This window comes from Varanus komodoensis, unplaced genomic scaffold (genome assembly GCF_004798865.1).
Source record: "Varanus komodoensis strain SLA01 unplaced genomic scaffold, ASM479886v1 scaffold28, whole genome shotgun sequence".
In the NCBI taxonomy this organism is placed as follows: Eukaryota; Metazoa; Chordata; class Lepidosauria; order Squamata; family Varanidae; genus Varanus; species Varanus komodoensis.
In genome coordinates, this window is record NW_025335727.1 from 13,095,719 (window position 1) to 13,113,179 (window position 17,461).

The 17,461-nt window shown below is 35.5% G+C and overlaps 2 protein-coding genes across 6 annotated transcripts in view; one reads left to right on the forward strand and one right to left on the reverse strand.

Moving 5' to 3' along the window:
* Positions 1–17,461, forward strand: part of IFT80 (intraflagellar transport 80) — a 156,148-nt gene that overhangs the window by 42,642 nt on the left and 96,045 nt on the right. The window lies entirely within an intron of this gene.
* The window catches only part of SMC4 (structural maintenance of chromosomes 4), a 63,476-nt gene that overhangs the window by 32,280 nt on the left and 13,735 nt on the right, over positions 1–17,461 (reverse strand). For all 5 annotated transcript variants that reach the window (XM_044434428.1, XM_044434425.1, XM_044434426.1 and 2 more), the window contains 7 exons: positions 17,059–17,235; positions 6,750–6,914; positions 6,156–6,283; positions 3,751–3,891; positions 3,421–3,571; positions 2,203–2,367; positions 1,638–1,871 (listed from right to left, as the gene is read on the reverse strand). In XM_044434428.1, coding sequence (XP_044290363.1) covers positions 1,638–1,871; positions 2,203–2,367; positions 3,421–3,571; positions 3,751–3,891; positions 6,156–6,283; positions 6,750–6,914; positions 17,059–17,235 — 1,161 coding nt within the window. The remainder of the gene's footprint in view (positions 1–1,637; positions 1,872–2,202; positions 2,368–3,420; positions 3,572–3,750; positions 3,892–6,155; positions 6,284–6,749; positions 6,915–17,058; positions 17,236–17,461) is intronic.

Sequence of the window (17,461 nt, forward strand, 5' to 3'; positions counted from 1 at the left end):
TCAATTCACTAGTGACTACTCTAGAACATGCTACTTAGTATCCCAGTTATTGTTATTTAGTATTAACGTTACCTAGTATCTCAGTTATTATTGCTGTTATTTGTTAAACAGAGAAGACTGATGGTTCTAGTGTATAATATGTTCTACACTCAAATCCAAAATTCATTTGTTACCCATATAAGGAGCATACATATTTTTACTGCCTAAAATTATTTGTTTTTTGTGGTGACTATCTAATTTAGATATTAAACAAGATTCACGTATGTCCCCACTTGAATTAAATGAAAATACTACGAAGAGTTTTGTGGCACCTAAACTAAGACATTTATTCTAGCATAAGTTTTGTGTGGACACTGTCCAGTTTATCACATACATTTGTTACGTCTTTAAGATGCCACAAGATTTCTTGTTTTTGCTCTAGCAGAATGGCACACTTACCACTCTGGAAACTGAATTATTGTCACCATGCATGTAAAGAATTAAGATCTCCGGGTCTGGATAGGATCAAAATAAAAGTTCAAAGACCAGAGGCTCCAGGATCACAGGGAGTCCCAGGGAGATATTTGCCCCTGGTTTTCAAGGACTATGAAGTTTTTTGCAACTTGCTGTTGTCAAAGCTGAAAACTCAAGGATGCTGGAGATGCCAGGGTGGAATGGTTTACAACTGACAGGGCAAGTGGAGTGGGCAGGACAAGATTGGGAGAGGAGCTATCACTCTGCAGGTCAGCTGACAAGCTGAGAGGGAATAAAGGATTAGGGATAAGACAAATTGGGTACCTTCTTGTTCTTTGGGGGTCCTGGTCTGCTACCTATTTGCTGTTTCGCCAGTTCACTCTTGGAGGCTCCCCACGTTTCATTGACAAATAGGTAGTTTGTAGTGTTAGTATAAAGGATGGCTAGCTTTCTTGTTTTCTTGCTCAGACACTGGGGTCTTGGGGGATATGTAGCCTGCTTATTTTGCATCCCTAACTGCTCTCTCCAATCTCCCCCATCCTTCCCCCCCCTTTTTTAACTGTTTAAATTCCATCCTTTACCCTTAACTCCACCCCTATCTTTTTAAACTTTTATTAAACCTAATTTATTGCCCAAACCTAGTTGAACTGTGTACTAAATCCTATGCCTGGCTGTTTGGAGGGTAAATTGAGAGCACTGTGGGGAGGGGGGGATCTTAGCCCAGGGACCAGAGGGCCTGCTGCTACCATTATTCATTTTCTCTACCACCCAACAGCTAAAGCTTCTTGCGCACTTGAAAACACATACAATAGAGTACATACAAACAATAGCAAAATATAAAAGTTACATTACAAAATTTCAAAACTTCATTATCTCAGAACTGTCCATATAATGTTATGGCAACCTATGTCTATTCTACACTCAAATATTTTGTAAAATAATTGCACTTTCATCTATCAGTGGAGGGGAGAAAATCCTTTGTATACACCTAGTCTTACGATATCATTTCTTATTATGTCGACAAGTACAGAGTGTATTTAGAGATTTTAACAGTGGGTTCTGACCAGCAACCTTCTGATTGCAATGATTCTGACAGTCTAACACTGAGCATTTCTACCTACCCTAACAGCAACTCCACATGTGAAGTTAGGCATCTCATGAAAAAGAAGAATATTAAATCTAACCTTTCTTAGATCATATTCAGCTTGAGGTAATTTTAACTCCAGTTCTTTGATAGCAGGTAACCTCTCCTTAAGTGTTCCTGAAGCAGTTTGAAGAGCTTCTTTTGCCATTTCTAACTGAGCTACTGCAGTATTATGACGACTAAGGTAGAGATCAAATTCTGACTTGGCCACATCCACACTTGAACGTGCTTCATTAACTGTTTTGCTGAATTCCATAAGCTCTTTTTCTTTGTCCTATGAAAATGAGAAAATGAAATATTTAAAGGACACTAACATGGTAATGATTCCACCTCAACTGCTAGAACTCTACCAGTTGCTATTCCTCCCTGATGCCTCAATACAAGAAAGATGAGACATTCTATGTCCTGTCTATTTGATTAAAACTGTTTCCAGAACAACTTGCATCAGCACTCATTCCACCTGACTACATCTTAAGACAGAAATGAAACAGCAAAGGTTCCTATATTGTTCTTACAGAGAAAAGATACACAGAAGGCTAATTGCTTTATTATGCCAATAATAGGCTCTAGAACAGGCACAATGCATCAAATGTATTGATACAAACCTCTTTCTCTTTCTGCAGTCCTTTAGTTTCCTGCTTTAGGCTATCCATAACTTTCTTCAGATTTTCCTCTACCACTTCCTTTTCCTTTTCCAAAATTTCTTGCCTAGATGTTGCTTCAGTGATAACAGACTTGCATTTAGCAGGAACACTTCTCAAGTCTTCAACCTAAGAACACAAACAATTTTTCAGCTAACAAAACAATCCCTCACAAAATCTTGTTTTTATTAGTAACATGAAGTTAGCATCCAAAGTACAACCAATCTATTATTATTGCATTACATTATATCCCACCTTTTTCTGTAAAAAACCCTAGGCAAATCATAGCTCCATTTTATCCCCACAACAACCACTCTATAAGTTAGGTTAGGCTGAGAGTCTGAGACTGGCCCAAAGTTACCAACTGAACTTCATGACTGAGTGGGGCTAGAACCCAGATCTCCAAGTTCCCCAGTCCAGCATCCTAACCACATCATACCAATTTTGATTGCATATTTTAGCCAATCCATAAAATAATTTGAAATAATCAGATTTAAATATATTTTACCTACAGGCATTTAGAATGTATAAAAGAATTGTGTGTGTGTGTGTGTGTGTGTGTGTGTGTGTGTGTGTGTGTGACAGCAATCACAAGTTACTGTGTTTCTCAAACAGAGTAAATGCATTAAAATGTTGGTACTGTTCCAAATATGGGCATAATTAAGTCCATACAATTCATCAGCCTGGATTAAGTTATTCATATTGCCATACAAAGAAGCTAAGAAAGTGTGAGAGGGCTTTCTTTGCAGAAGCATCCATGTTATGGAACTTCTTGCTCAAGGAGATCTGAGTGGTTCAGACAACAAGGTTTTTCATTGTCCTTCAGAACTTTTTGATTGTACAGCCTGACTAATATTTATGTATTTATTGGTTCTGGTAGAATATTTCTAAACATTTTGTTTTGTTTTTAATCTGTTCCAAGTTGCTGTATACAAGTAAGACAGATATCCACTTTAAAGAAAATCAATAAATGTGTTAATATATAAAATTTGTGACTGTATGGTGTGTTATTTTTTGAAATAAAAAAAACCTTCAAAATATAACACTAACATCCAAATTTAACACATGTGAAAACATATTTCAAGTATTTAACATAAACACCACTCATTTTCAAAATCACCTTGATTTCAATACCATTTTCTTAAAATTTCATAATCAATAACAGACATTTAGAAGATATACCTTTTCTTTATCCTTTTGAAGCTGTTTCTCTAGTTTTTTTGACTTGCTTTTTGCATGTTTTAGTTTTTCCCTTACTTGAACATCCTCTAGATCAAGTTTTGTGAATTTGTTTTTATTTTCTTCAATAAATGCTGTAATTTTATTAAGTTTCCTAAAAAAGAAAAGTACACTAAGAACCTTTGCAAACATTTACAACAGCATTATATGCTGGTTTTCTTCAATTTTATAACAGATGAAAAATATACTCATTTCATAAAATACATAACAACAGCAGGAGTTGGAACATTACTAGTTCAAACACTTGCAAAACAGCAAACTATTAATATTTACTTTTCTACTTCTTTCAGAGCTTTATTCTTATCTTTCATTTCATCTGCCAGTTTACTGCTTTTCTCATTAACTTCTTTAGTGTCCTCGTGTATTTTTCCCTTCTGTGTTTCCAGATCTGTTATCCACTTCTGTAATTCATAACTGGAAAAAATCAGACACCTTAAATATACTGAAATTATATACTAGTAATAAAAAAGAATAAAAACCAGTATCTTATGCACTAGCAGGATCTTATGGCAAGCTCAATAACAAACTAGCAATTTTTAAAGCAACTGGAGATGAGTGAATTAATTCATTTCCAGAATGAAGTGGGTCAGCAGAGCACACAAATAGGGAAAGACTGGGAAATTCTTATCTGGAGACTAGGATTTCTATCATTGTTTTAAGTTGTGCTATCTCCCCATTGTATGACTGGTAGAAGTGCAGTAGTCATGGTTATTACGCATAAGGTTACTTTATTGAACTTAAGAGCACTTGAAGATAGTCAAGGAGAAACTTGCACAACTTTGTTACTAATTATATTAAGGGTATTTGCATCGCAAGCAGCTTACCACTCTGCAGTCACTAAAACTTGGATAAGCCCCCCCCTCAAACAAAATGTTTTCAGATTGAATAACCTAACAAGGCAAGACCTGGATAGTGTCTAAGAAGCTTAGGTGAAGCCCCATTCTCCCCTATAGCAGTTAAAAGGTGAAGTAAGGTAGAATGGGAATTTAAGAGGAACGTGGAACAGTCAAAAAGATAGGCTCTTTCACTGCTGTAACATAAGCAACATCCTACAACAAGTTTCCCCAACATTTGCTGACCCGTGGAAGCTTTAAGAATTTTGAAAAATGTATCCTGGGTGCCACTAAACATTTTATTTTTATTTATTAAAACTTCTACATGCCGTCCCATATGCATGGCATCTCGGGATGGCTCACAATCAATAAAATCAAATACCTGGTAGTTTTAGGTGGTGAAGAGCCAAATAAAAAATACCAAGATATGCTTATGTGCACATATGAATATGTAATCTCTACATATGCTTCTTTCTTCTGGCTTTCTCCATCTCATCTTCTCACATCCTCATGAAAGTGAATGCAGTAATTTATTTATTTGCACAACTAATAAAAATATGTGCAATACTACAATGATAAAAAAGTTGAGAAACTGACTTTTGAGGAGCCTATTGTTCTAAGCAGCTGTGGTAAGGGGAGGACCATTACTCTGCCAAAGTCATTTTTCATTAGGGAGGGCTTACTTTCCCTTACACAAGAGAATGGAAGAATTGCTCAAAATTAGGGAAAAAGTATCTCAGGTGAAAGTAAGATGGTGGTAGGAAAGGTACCCCCCAGACAAGGGCACTGTTGCCTCAGGGACTCTTAGTCAGTGATGTTTTTGCACAGCCTCCACTCATTTTTCAATAAGGATAACCCCATACACAAATATATCACTCTATTATTCACTTTAATAAAAAAGAGGAAAGTCCCATGTGGCAAATTGACTTGAGATCTAGGGCCCTTCTTGGCCACCCCCAACCATGTTGATAGAAGGGGCCTTAGCAACAGAAAAAGACTTTCCACTCCTGCTGACCCATTTTTTTATAGATAACTTTTCCTCTCCCTAATATGAGTGGATTGTAAAATTGTTTAATTCATTTGCAGAGGGGGAACATGACTTGGCAGAAGGACTAGTGTCCATGAGGAACATCAGATCTATATGGCATTACATTAGTCAAGCTAAGCTGAAAGGAAGCTCCATCATAGCCTTTCTACTAGTCCTTCCAAGTTAATTTGCTGAAAATTTTGGCAACTTACTTTCTGAATCTGTCATACCCCCAATTAATGTTTTTTATACCATTCCTCCCAAGCCTACATTATGTAGGATGACCAGCAATATGTTGCTTGAATCCAAAAACAAGGGGTTAGAGCCAGGCTACGTTGCCTGCATTACTTCCAAAGGAAATCAGATTGAAGTAATGACTTCATACTAATTTCAATGCAGTATCGGTACAACAAAATCTAAATCCAGTCAGCATATATTTTACTGTACTGTGGAGAAGAATCAGCATGAATACATTCTGACAAAATGTATCTAGCCCAAATATATTTATTGAGATTATTTTTGAATTACCCTTCCAGTCAACAACTTGTCAGTGCCGTTTACTAGAAAAGATAAAATTTCAAAAACTAATGAAGAAACTAGATAAAATGCATACATGAGAACAAAACAGGATGGGGGCTCTATAACTATGGAATGATATTAATCACTGAATGCTTCACAGAACAACTTGATTTCTCTTATGTTCTCCAACCTGCAGTCTCAAATTATAGGGAACATACAGATTTATACTTCTAAGAATATTTCATTTGTTTTGGATTGCACCTTCACAGTTACAGTTCTTCTCAAATGACATTACTTACATATAGTATTGATATATCTTATTCTTTTCTTTGAACATTTTGTTCTCCAAACAAAGAAATTCAAGGGCTTTGTTCTGTTCTCCTTCTAAGGCATCTTTCTCCTTTTCCACCATTTTAACTCTGTTCAACTTGACAGAATAGTTAGTAATTAATGATAAAATTAGGCAACAATTATTCATATACAAACAAAAATTAGATTAAGCAAAGTAGATGAGATGAAAGCTCTATGACAGCTAAGGCATACTAACTATGGGGTCCTTTTCTCTTTACTACTACTTCACGCTGGCTCTCAATGTTAACACCTAAGACATGAGGGAAGGAGCCAAGCTGCCCCCAAGATACTACATATAGTTTCCTCCCCACCCACTGGAACTTTAAGTTGGCCTCATAGTTCTCTGACATTGCATTTGTGACCTCAAACAAGCAGCAGCTTCAACCTCAGAGTGAATTGCTGAGATCAGAGCTGGGATTCCAAATAGGCCATTTAGATATTGTCTAGGTACAGGATAGCACTGCCCAAATTTGAACAGAAAAACTGACTTTAAAAATTATCCTGCCATTTTAAATCAACAATTAAGAATCCAAAGGTCTTACCTTCTCACCTCTCTGTTCATTTAATATTTCAACTCTTCGACATAATATATGAATGGGTTCTTTTAATCGTCCAGATCCAATTATGTCTTCTAAATATTCAAGCATCCCTTCATCATGCTCATTCTGTCCTTTTGGTTTCATCATTGCTATTTGCTCAACTTCCCCCTAAAAAGTGATTTGATAACCATTTGTACTAGCATTGTACCCAAAGCCAAATGTAGGTGTATCTAGGATTAACTCAACAGACATTAGATTAAGTAGGGAAAATTAACAAAATCCTAGGCCAAAATTTTCAGTGAATCATGTGATGACTTTCTGCAGGCTATCTTAAACTTTAGCGTTTTCAACTTTCCACCCAGTAGTTAATTATCAAGAAATACATATACTAATATTACAAAGTCACTGTATCACAATATGATATTAACATGCATTTCAAGAGTTCATATCAAGCATGTACTTTAACTATTTTTAAAATGAAGTACCTATTTCCAATGCTTTATAGCAATTTATTTATAAGGATTAGAAATCCATTTCTCTTGTGATGTGGTAAGAAACAAAAAAGCAGAATGGTAAGAGATGGCCACATTTCTGAATGGAAACATGATAAATGTAACCACTATTATTGGAAACAGTATACCAGCAGAACTAAGGTAACAAACAGACTAAGTATGGGCTATCACACAAAGCTGCTCTACACCATACTTCAGCTAAATTACAATATTCCATATTGAACCTCCCAAATGTGTGGAGAGTTTCCCTGCTATTGTTAAACAAATCAAAAAGGTAACCTCTCAAGTCAATCCATACCATGACAGTAGGCCATCCACATTTGTGGGTGTGCAGGACCCCAGTGCAAGTTGAAAAATCTCTAAGGCCCCTTTAAACCTTAACTCTTAAAACTGTTAACCATACATGTACTGGTATCTTAATTATAATTGCATTTTTTGCAATTTGAATAACCTTTAGCTTAAAATAAGACCCAATGCGCCAGAGCACAGCCTGCTCTAGGGGAGCTTATCCTGTGTTGTGAGCTTCACATCTAGTCACATGCCTGATCCTAAGTCTGGCATCTGCCCCATCCTCAGCAGAGGGCAGCATACCATTCCAGGCCAGCTGCAGCCAGGAAGGAGAGTTCCCTGCATGGCTGTCTGTGGAGCATTAAGCAGAAGGTCACAAAACTCCAAAAAAATTCCCATTCATTTATTGATGGCAAACTCATGAATAATCAAATAAGTGCGAGTTAAACCCATGAAAGTTGAAGTTCTATGGTGAGCAATGTCCCAACCAAAGGTTGTAGAAAGTTAAATCTAGGGCTCTGGAGAACACAATTTCTTGTAATTTGTTTGGAAGTTCAGTCAAGAGGCACAAGATATGCCTGTAAAGGTAAAGCTATTTTTCTTTAAAACAGGAGAGCAGAAAGAACATGTAGCCAAGCTGTGAAGAAAATATTAAAAACTGCAGCTTGAGAAACAGGAACATTGTTTGCTTTAACTCAAATATTTCACCACTCTTTCACAACATGCAATCTTAACAGTCACACAGAAGCTGCACATAGTTACCTATTTAAATATACTAATGCTTATGTATATGTTGTGAGAGTATGGAAAAATAATCTTCAATGCATTTAATCTTAATAAGGTATTATGTAATCATTTATCCTTCATTAATCATCTGCCCAATAAATAAATCATCTGCCTAAAGCAATAAATCTCTGCAACTGCATCTTTGCTATGGAAGATTAGGTTAACAGGGGATGTAACACATAGCTACACACTCACAGATAGTGAGGTCAAATAAGATGTTGACACATTAGTGACTGTTATCAGACAACACAATTACCCATATTCAAGGGCTGAGTATGTGGCTGTAGCTGAACCATGTGTTGTTAAAATGTTGATTATGTTGCCCGAACTCAGCCAAGATGGAATCCACAATTTACAATTCAACAACAAACCATGGGTTGTTCATGGTTAGAACTGTACATTGTCCTGAGACACCTAGAAATTACCCCATCGATAGCAGCTACCAAACAGCAAGACCTATAGGCATGGTTTTGGGCACTAGCACAGGCAGCAAAAGTGATGGTGATCAAAAGCAGCCATCCAACAATTAGTGTAAGTCTGGGAAGCTCATCCTTCCCACAGTGGCAAGTACAGAGAAAAATGCAGAGATCAGGAACTAAGGAAAGGCAGGAAGATCTGGAATGTGAGTGGGTTGTCATTCATACAAATCCAGAACCTTAACTACATTGTGGTTTATATTTTCAAATTAGTCATCCTAAAATTCCACCTTGTTTTATGACTGATACCTCAGGTGGTTTGTTGTGTTGTCTGAACCTAGCAAGGTGCATTTATTGTGGGTTACCAAGAACAGAGCTCTACCAGACTAGAGCAGCAAACCCCATGCTGCATCTCATGATCTTGCTCATTCTACCATCATCTTCCTTTACCCTTCTCAGCTCCATCTGTTCCTAAAAATCAGTATTAAGATGTGACAGCTAGCAATAAAATGAGACAACAAACAAAAAAGGGAGCAGAAAGCCAAAAGCAGCTGGAAGGAAAGCACTTTGTCATAGGGGTGCTCTTACATCAGAGTATAATTAAGGTGCTTGCTAATGAGAGCTAGCAATGGAGCAAGGAAGCAAGTAGGAACTAGGGGAAGCCAAAAACGGCTCAAAAAAGCACTTTGACAGCAGGTACTCTTACTTCAGTGTGAAAGGAAGCTACCCTTAAAGTGGCAAGCTCTAAAATGCAGGATGATGCTGGTTTAAGACACTAACAAGAGAAGGATAACCATATACTGAGCTGAATAGCAAATAGCTTGTCTTGCACAGATGCAAAAATCCCACATGCTAACATATACATTTCTGCATTTATGTACTCTGAAATGTAATTTTATTTGGCTGATATAGGAAGGGGTTCTCTTTGGTATCCAGCAAATCAACTGAAGAAAGGTTGCTGATGTACAGACTGTAGCAGAACTCCTTGTTGTCACAAAGCCACCTGGGATATGTGCTGGAGCCAGCAGGAGGATTATAAGAGAACAAGCCGTGACAAGCACAATTATTTGCAAGTAGTAGTCTGGGTTGTTCAGGGAACAAGTAACCCATGGTAGCCTATTAACAAGGCAGTCTTAGTGCAATGTGTGAGTCTATTCACTACATACACATACAACTCCAACTGACTTGGAATCTGAACCAGGTATCTAGCTATCAAAATAAGGTAGGCAAATTGTTCAGTACTAAGGGTAGGCTCAACCATTATCTCATCTGGTCACTCAACAAAGAACACGCACACTTTAAGGTAACATTACCAGTTTGCAAACGGATATAATTTTACTTCAGTACTTCTGATTTAGGATTAAAATTGGTAGCTATGACAATAGTTTGTTCCAGGATTTACTGTCTAATTTGAGATTTCAGTTAATGTTTAATGTTCACAGTTATGAAATCAGAACCTAATCAATGAAGCAAGTTGTACTGTTTTGTATCCTGAAAGACTAGAAAAATTCAAAGAGAGGAGTGTGTTGTTAGTTTCAAATCAGTCAAGCCATCTAGCACCTGTAACCCAGAATATTCAAAATCAGCAAAAAAGCAGTATTGTACCGAAATTCCATCCAAATGCCAACTACAGCACAAATAAACCTATTTTAAAACTTTTTAAAAAATCTGTCTTATTTTGTAATTTCAGCTATAGCAAAGTAATTCCTTTCAAAATATTCTAGCTTACCATGTTATAGAAATATAAGCATGTATAAATCAAAATTAACACATTTTAAACTGATCAGTATCAAAATACCAGTATCACAACATCAAACATAATTTTTGCTATGTAAAAAAAACAACAACAATCACTGGTAAAATATATGCTACTAAAGTAAAGCACATTATTGGGAAAATATATCTTTTTTTTAAATTGCAGGGTTGTGACAGAGTAAGGGACTGTACACCATCCCACCCCTAAAACCATAAAAAACCACTTGGATCATATTAAGATCATCCAAAATGTTCTTGTGTAAACAATTACTTTATAGTCATCTTCCAAATACACTTCAATTCAAGTCATAAGAAATTGTAATTTATGTATCATGTAATTGATCATCGTTTACTTTCTAGGATTAAAATATAGTGAAGAAACTGAGAGTTGTAGTACAGCAAATACAGGCTCAATTAAGTTGTAAAGCAATGTTTTCATGGATTAATGAAGCAAGCATCCTGAACTTTTAAAAGAATTTATCTAAAGTATAAATGTAAAACCTTGACTTAGGCTACAATTCAATGTGGTAGTAAGTCTGATCAAAATCAAAGGAACTTACTTCTGAACAGACATGTATATGATACCATCTCCCTGCACAACATCCTTAGTGATTTAATCTACCCACCCTGTTAAAGATTTTCCATTTATATTCAACTTTCACTCCATATTATTTTAGTATTCATTAAGCGCCACATCCTTTTCTAGTATACTTCTAGTTGATCTGTCACAATTTCAGCCTGTAAACTATCTTCCTTTCTGCATATACAGAAATACATTATTGAATGCCTAACACAAAAATGTTTCAAAAAACATTAGTCAAGAATTAATTCCTGCTTTGCTAATATGAAGACATTTTATTTTTAAATGATTTATGAAATATTAGAAAATGTTAACAATTCAACTTGTCTTTTTAGTAAGCATTTTATTTTGTTGCATAATTTATTTGATTTAGTAATATATATCTGTGCCTTGGGGAGATAAATATTTTTTCTAAATATTATAGTTATATCTCAAAGAAATGCTGCATAATCATTCCAATATTACTATTTTTTTAAAGAAAAAAACCTTGAGATTCCACTTTCAGAATCCACAGAGAAAAAAATACATTTGCAGAGATAACCATGATAGTTTGATTGAAATAGGAACAAATATTGTTTTATATAATTTTTATGATTCAATATTACAAGATAGAAATACAACTTTTTTATTGAAAATGTGACACTATGGAGGAAATGGCACACTCCCAACCACAGTTCAGCATTTAAGCTTAATTGCTTTCAATGGGAAAGATTTAAGCATGCGGTTAACACTTTCACTGAAATCAAGTATTTTATGACTAAATCATGCTTACAATTTTAATAGGCCACTGTAAGAGTGGCTAAATAAATCAGAGGCTGTTGTAACAATTTTGAAAAGGAAACAGTGAAAGCAGCCACCATCTCCACCATCTCATATAAACCATTAAAGTATCTGATAGGGATAATGTTTAACTGCTCAAGTATTTTCTAAGCAAACATACAAACTACATGCTAATAGCTTTCACTAAAACTTATTTATTCAATTGTTCTCAGGAAAACTCAGTTACTCAACTGTAGCAATTTTTTTTCTTTCTGGTTTGGTTTCAGAAAAGTGTTAATATTTTATTTTAAAGCATCTTTCATTTATACACAGGAACTAAAATTCATCACATGCAGTCCTCTAAACTTAAATCGACTGAAGCCAGACCTGCATCCTTCTGTATGTTATCTTTTTACCAGCATAAAAACTCAATTTTGTTAAATAGAATTTATTATTTAATATAGTTTAAGTCTAAAAGAATCAATAAACTTACTGACCTAGCATAGAAATTAACATTGCAATCCTACAGAAGTCTGCTCAGCACTAAGCCCTACTGAGTTCAATGGGACTTATTCCAGGTAAGGAGAAGACTGCTTCTAATTTGTACTTACTTTTTTAAAAACACAATAGATCAGAAGTACATGCAACTAGTTTTAGTAGTATACATAGCAGCTAAAGTTACACAAATTGTGTAATGATCTTTAGCAAATAATTTTAGACCTGATTTAGTCTAAGGTTATGCTTTTGCTATTGATTTCAATGGAAGAAAGTATAAAAAGCCTGACTGAAAAACAACAATGAAATGTGAAATAATTTGGCTGCATCAGGCAACAACTACTTTAAATTCCTAGCTTCCTATTTTCAGATGCTTTAAATGTTGTAAGACCTAAAAAAATTAAGAAACATACATTCCAAATTACACCAAAGCATTAATCAAATTATCTGCCTGCCCCCCCCCCCCTTTACAGGTCTGTTATTCATCTGAGCTAGGGTACTGCAAATCAAATTGTATGTTAAAATTAATACTTGAAGCAGAATGAATAAAAATCAAGATAATGAAATGTTTTGAAATTCCTTTTTTTAAAAAAGCTAGCAAAAAGTATGAAATAAAAATGTTTTTAAAACCCCAATTATGGCCTATTAAAACTGAACCCCCTGACACTCTGCATATCAAATGACCCAGTATCAGATGTGAGCCAATGTGGCACAGTGGTTAAGAGTATAGGATTGAGACTCAGGAGGTTTGGGTTCTACTGCCCACTCAGCCATGGACTGACTTTGGGCCAGTAACAGACTCTCACTCCAACATACCTCACAGGGTTATTGTTGTGAGGATAAGACTGAGAGAATTATGTAAGCTGCTTTGAGTTCCCTGAAAGGAAAAAAGGTGGGATATAGTTATGCCCCTGCAGAAGAAAAGCCATGTGAAAAAATAAGTTGTCTAGGTTCAAGCTTTATAAATATTGTACATTAACTTTCATATATTTTGGCTGAGATCCAAAAGGCTACATGTAAGTAAGAATGCTTCCAGGCCCAATGTTCTGTATAGCCTTTGCACCCCCCTTGAATGTTGAAGGAACACTTCATAGTCAGATTCACTATAACACAAAGGGTTGCAATGTGAATGAAAAAGTGGTGATACTCCCACACCCATAAATAGAAATCCTTTCTACTTCTGGATCAGGCTCTCCAGATTGCGTTCAAATATTATGAATCTGATGCTAGAAGCCAAAGAGAAGCATGTAGTAATTGCTATGATATAGGATTTGGCTTTCAAGATATGTCATCATACACCTGAACCTTCCCCGATCTGGTCCCCTGTAGAAGTTTTAGAGTACAACTCTCAGTGTTCCTGACTGCTGGCCATGCAGGGTGGGGCTCATGGGAGTTGACAAAGTATCTGGAAGGTACCAGGTTGGGCAAGGGTGCTGCATCCTAACAAGACAAGCTACTAAGCCCACAGGGTGTGGTTGTATATTAATTTTTTACCACACTATTTACAGACAGGTATTCAAAGGGCCATGCATGATTTCCAAGGTAAAGTCACTTCCCTTCCCCTACAGGAAGATTTCATTAGGTGAAAAGGCTAAGTTGGAAATTCTCTTTACCTACTGCAAAGCATTGTGAAAGCTCTGCATATATGCAGATGTCTTTGGATTTCTGTCAAATTCAGCTACCTGTTTTGTTCTTGGATTATGAATGTTCATGTCCAATATTGGTCCAAGTAATTTTGCCATGCAAAGCCAAATAGTACTCATTCTCACACTAAACCATCACTCTTGCTGTAGAATTCAGGCTTACTGTATAATTCAGGCTTCAGTAAAAGCCTTCACCTATCCATCCTACTGGGTCTGCCGAAATCAGGTCATTCCACTCTGCAGCATGACAGGGCAAGTCTTTTTTATGGTTCTACCCAAAACTTAATGTGAACGTTAATTTCACAGAAAAAATACAGTTTTTAACCAAAAAAAAAAAAAAGTACAACTCATGCCTTTGGAAACTTGGGACTCAGCCTCAAATTAAATGTTCTTGCTTCATTTCTCTACTTCTCTGTACATTTTAGAAGAAAATAGTACATGAAGTGAAATCAAACATTGTGCAAGCAGGTGTCTTTGCATACATTGGGACTTACCCCCATCTCTCCTTTCCACTGAGGTCAAAGCTGCCCAATAGGGTTTAAACAACTTTTTGAAGCAGATCTTAAGGGCATGCAGGAGGCTACAAGCGGGAATTCTTCTTCCCACTCCAGGGACAGAAACTATTCTATTAGCAGAATGGCTAATTGGATATAACATTTGCAGTAAAAACAGAATTAATACTTTTGTATGTCACTAGTTTCTAGTTAAATGAATACAGTTTGGCACAATATTCCAAGTAAAAAGTTAAATAAGACCCACATATTTTTCTGTAAGTGTAGAGATATTAAATATTATAGAAATAACAGTCTGAACCTCCTAGGTAATATAAAAACTCTCATTTTAAGCCAACTTATTTTAAGCTAGGTAAGGTAGTTTGTGTATTTAGAAAGCATCTCATCTCAAGTAAAACATTTTTTTCCTCTTGTTTTGGAGTTTTTTTTATTGATTTTCAGTGTAATCTTATAAAGGTCGATTCAGAAGCAAACCACACTGAGTTCAAAGATACTTATTTCCAGATAACTGTATATAAGATTGCAGCTGTAACTGCTTTCATTTAAAATCAAATCACTTTCATCCAACTGTTCTAAATATGTAATACAGCAAGATTCAGAGACTCAGTGTAGTTCAGAGCTGCATTTAGCTATGCCATCTTTTTGAGACAGAACAGGTAAACAGAAACAAGAAAAAACACTGTAGAAACCAGCAAGGTTGAAAATACCAGTTATGCTATCTGAACTACCAAATCAAATATAACTAGTATTTCAATTAAAATAATTCCTTTCATGGAGGTTCCTTCCAGTTCCATCACTTAAGATACTGGGATTGTCAAGTTGCTCGATTAGTCTTTTATAAGTTGGTACTTAAGGAAACCGTATCCCAGAACTTCACAAAGCATGGACCTATTCGTATGGTAACTATATATCATTTAAGTTGTAACTTATTTTGTGTTTAAATAGTGTTTTAGCATGTTTATCAGTCATTCTGAAAACTGGTGTTCAGTAAATCAGGAGTTACATAGTTTGCTATAGTTATTAATCTTGTAAGGTCTGGGTGTTTATGCCACTTATTCAGTGTTATCACAAAATGTGGAGAAATCAGAAACTCGTTTCACCTCCAGATAATACCGGAAGTCATAGTGTCAGCATAATGCATTATTTGAATGAATAAGTATGTTTAAAGTCAAGTGCATTAAAATAAGGAAGCCTGAATATGTTAATTGCAGCTATATATCTAACTACCACATTGCAAAAATTGTCCTATATTTAATTACAGAGCTAATGTAATTTCTAGCAATCTAGTAAAGTTAAAAATTTGATCTTTTGGTAGAAGAAGTAGTGAAATACTAAAAGCCTAAACTTGTATTCATACTTGAATGAGTCCAGCCCCTTTTAAGTTCATAAGTGTATACCCAGAATACTGGGAGGGAGAGCTATAGGCTCTAATGTAATATAAAGAGCATCTTAGTTACACGCAAGGGCTTTACACACACCAAAGGTTTTTTGTCCATAACATGTAACTCCTCCTGCTAAGTCAAAGGGCATCCTCACATTCTTTTGAGTTTAGGATCAACTGTGGTTGTACAGAGGGCTGAATATCTGGCGCTTACCACATAGCTCTTTGTGTTGCAACTTTTATACCTCCTCAGTATTTACTTGTGATTTAACATCCTAATTTTCTAAACAAATTCCAAATTGTCAGTATTTTTTCTTGCTTTACAATTATTTCATATTTTTTTATTTTTGACATTTATAGTTTACAGAAGGAACTTTGAGGAGATCAATATTTATACATTTAACTGAACTCCTACTCAGCACTGTTAACTACAAAAGCCAGATTTAACACAATTCTTTCCCAGGTGATTAGTGAGGGGATTCAGCTTTCATAAAACAAAAAGTGTAAATTAGTAAATACCAAATTACACCAATTCTTTTCAGGACAGGGAATTGCTTTGTTACATTTTAAACTTTATTTCAGCTGTCATCACACTTAGTGTTATAAACAAGTAGTTTAGACTTTGCCTTCTGCTCTTGTGAAAACAAATGTAAACTATTTGTAAAACTTTACACAATAAAATGGCATTTTAATATTTCAGATTTCTTTATGATTTTGATGCAAGAAAGATGTGTCAAAAACATGATAATTGTCATTTCAATCATTGTTCATTTTGCACTGAAATGTATAGCCATTAATAATACTACATGTGACAAAATAGAAAGGATCAACAATGTTGCTCAATCCCTGCCACGCTTAAGCAGCACAGTAATATTGGGGTTAAGATTATCTTTACTACACCAATATTTACGTGCTGCTAGGGCGGGACAAGTATAACAACTGTTCTACTCACTCGCCTATCAACAATACAGAAATAAGTGTCATACCAGAAACTTCTTCAACTGATACTCTTCCTTAAAATTCTGAAGCAGCAAATAATGACTTGCAATATTTACTATGAAATACAAATCATGATGTGCTGCTAGAGTACCTTAAAGCCTCCAGAACACAAGCCTAACCACAGTACCTAGACAAATTTGATAACAAAAGTTATATTTAATAACAAAATATTACTTTAAAAATTACCTGCAAAATCAAGAACCTATTATGGTCTAGGTCAATCCCATGACTTCGAAGCAAAAGCCCAACATCTTTAAATGTTGCTTTCTTCCCACTAATATGGTATACTGAAGAATTATCTTTGTAGGCCGTTCTGGAGACACAGAAATTGCTGCTGGGAATGACTTCATAATCATCCCCTTCCTGTTTGAAGGAAAAACAAAACCAGAACTATTGTTAGCATTAAGCCACAGGTCTACCCCAGATTTCAAAATTAAATTATTTTATTTTCACAAATCTGTTATAACCTAGTTCACACTACCATGAAGCCTATAATAAATCCTGTAACATATGCACCTTATTAGTCATGCCAGCATTTTTGCTGTCAGATAATGTCTTAGAAACACAGAACCTCTCCCAAATTTTAGTA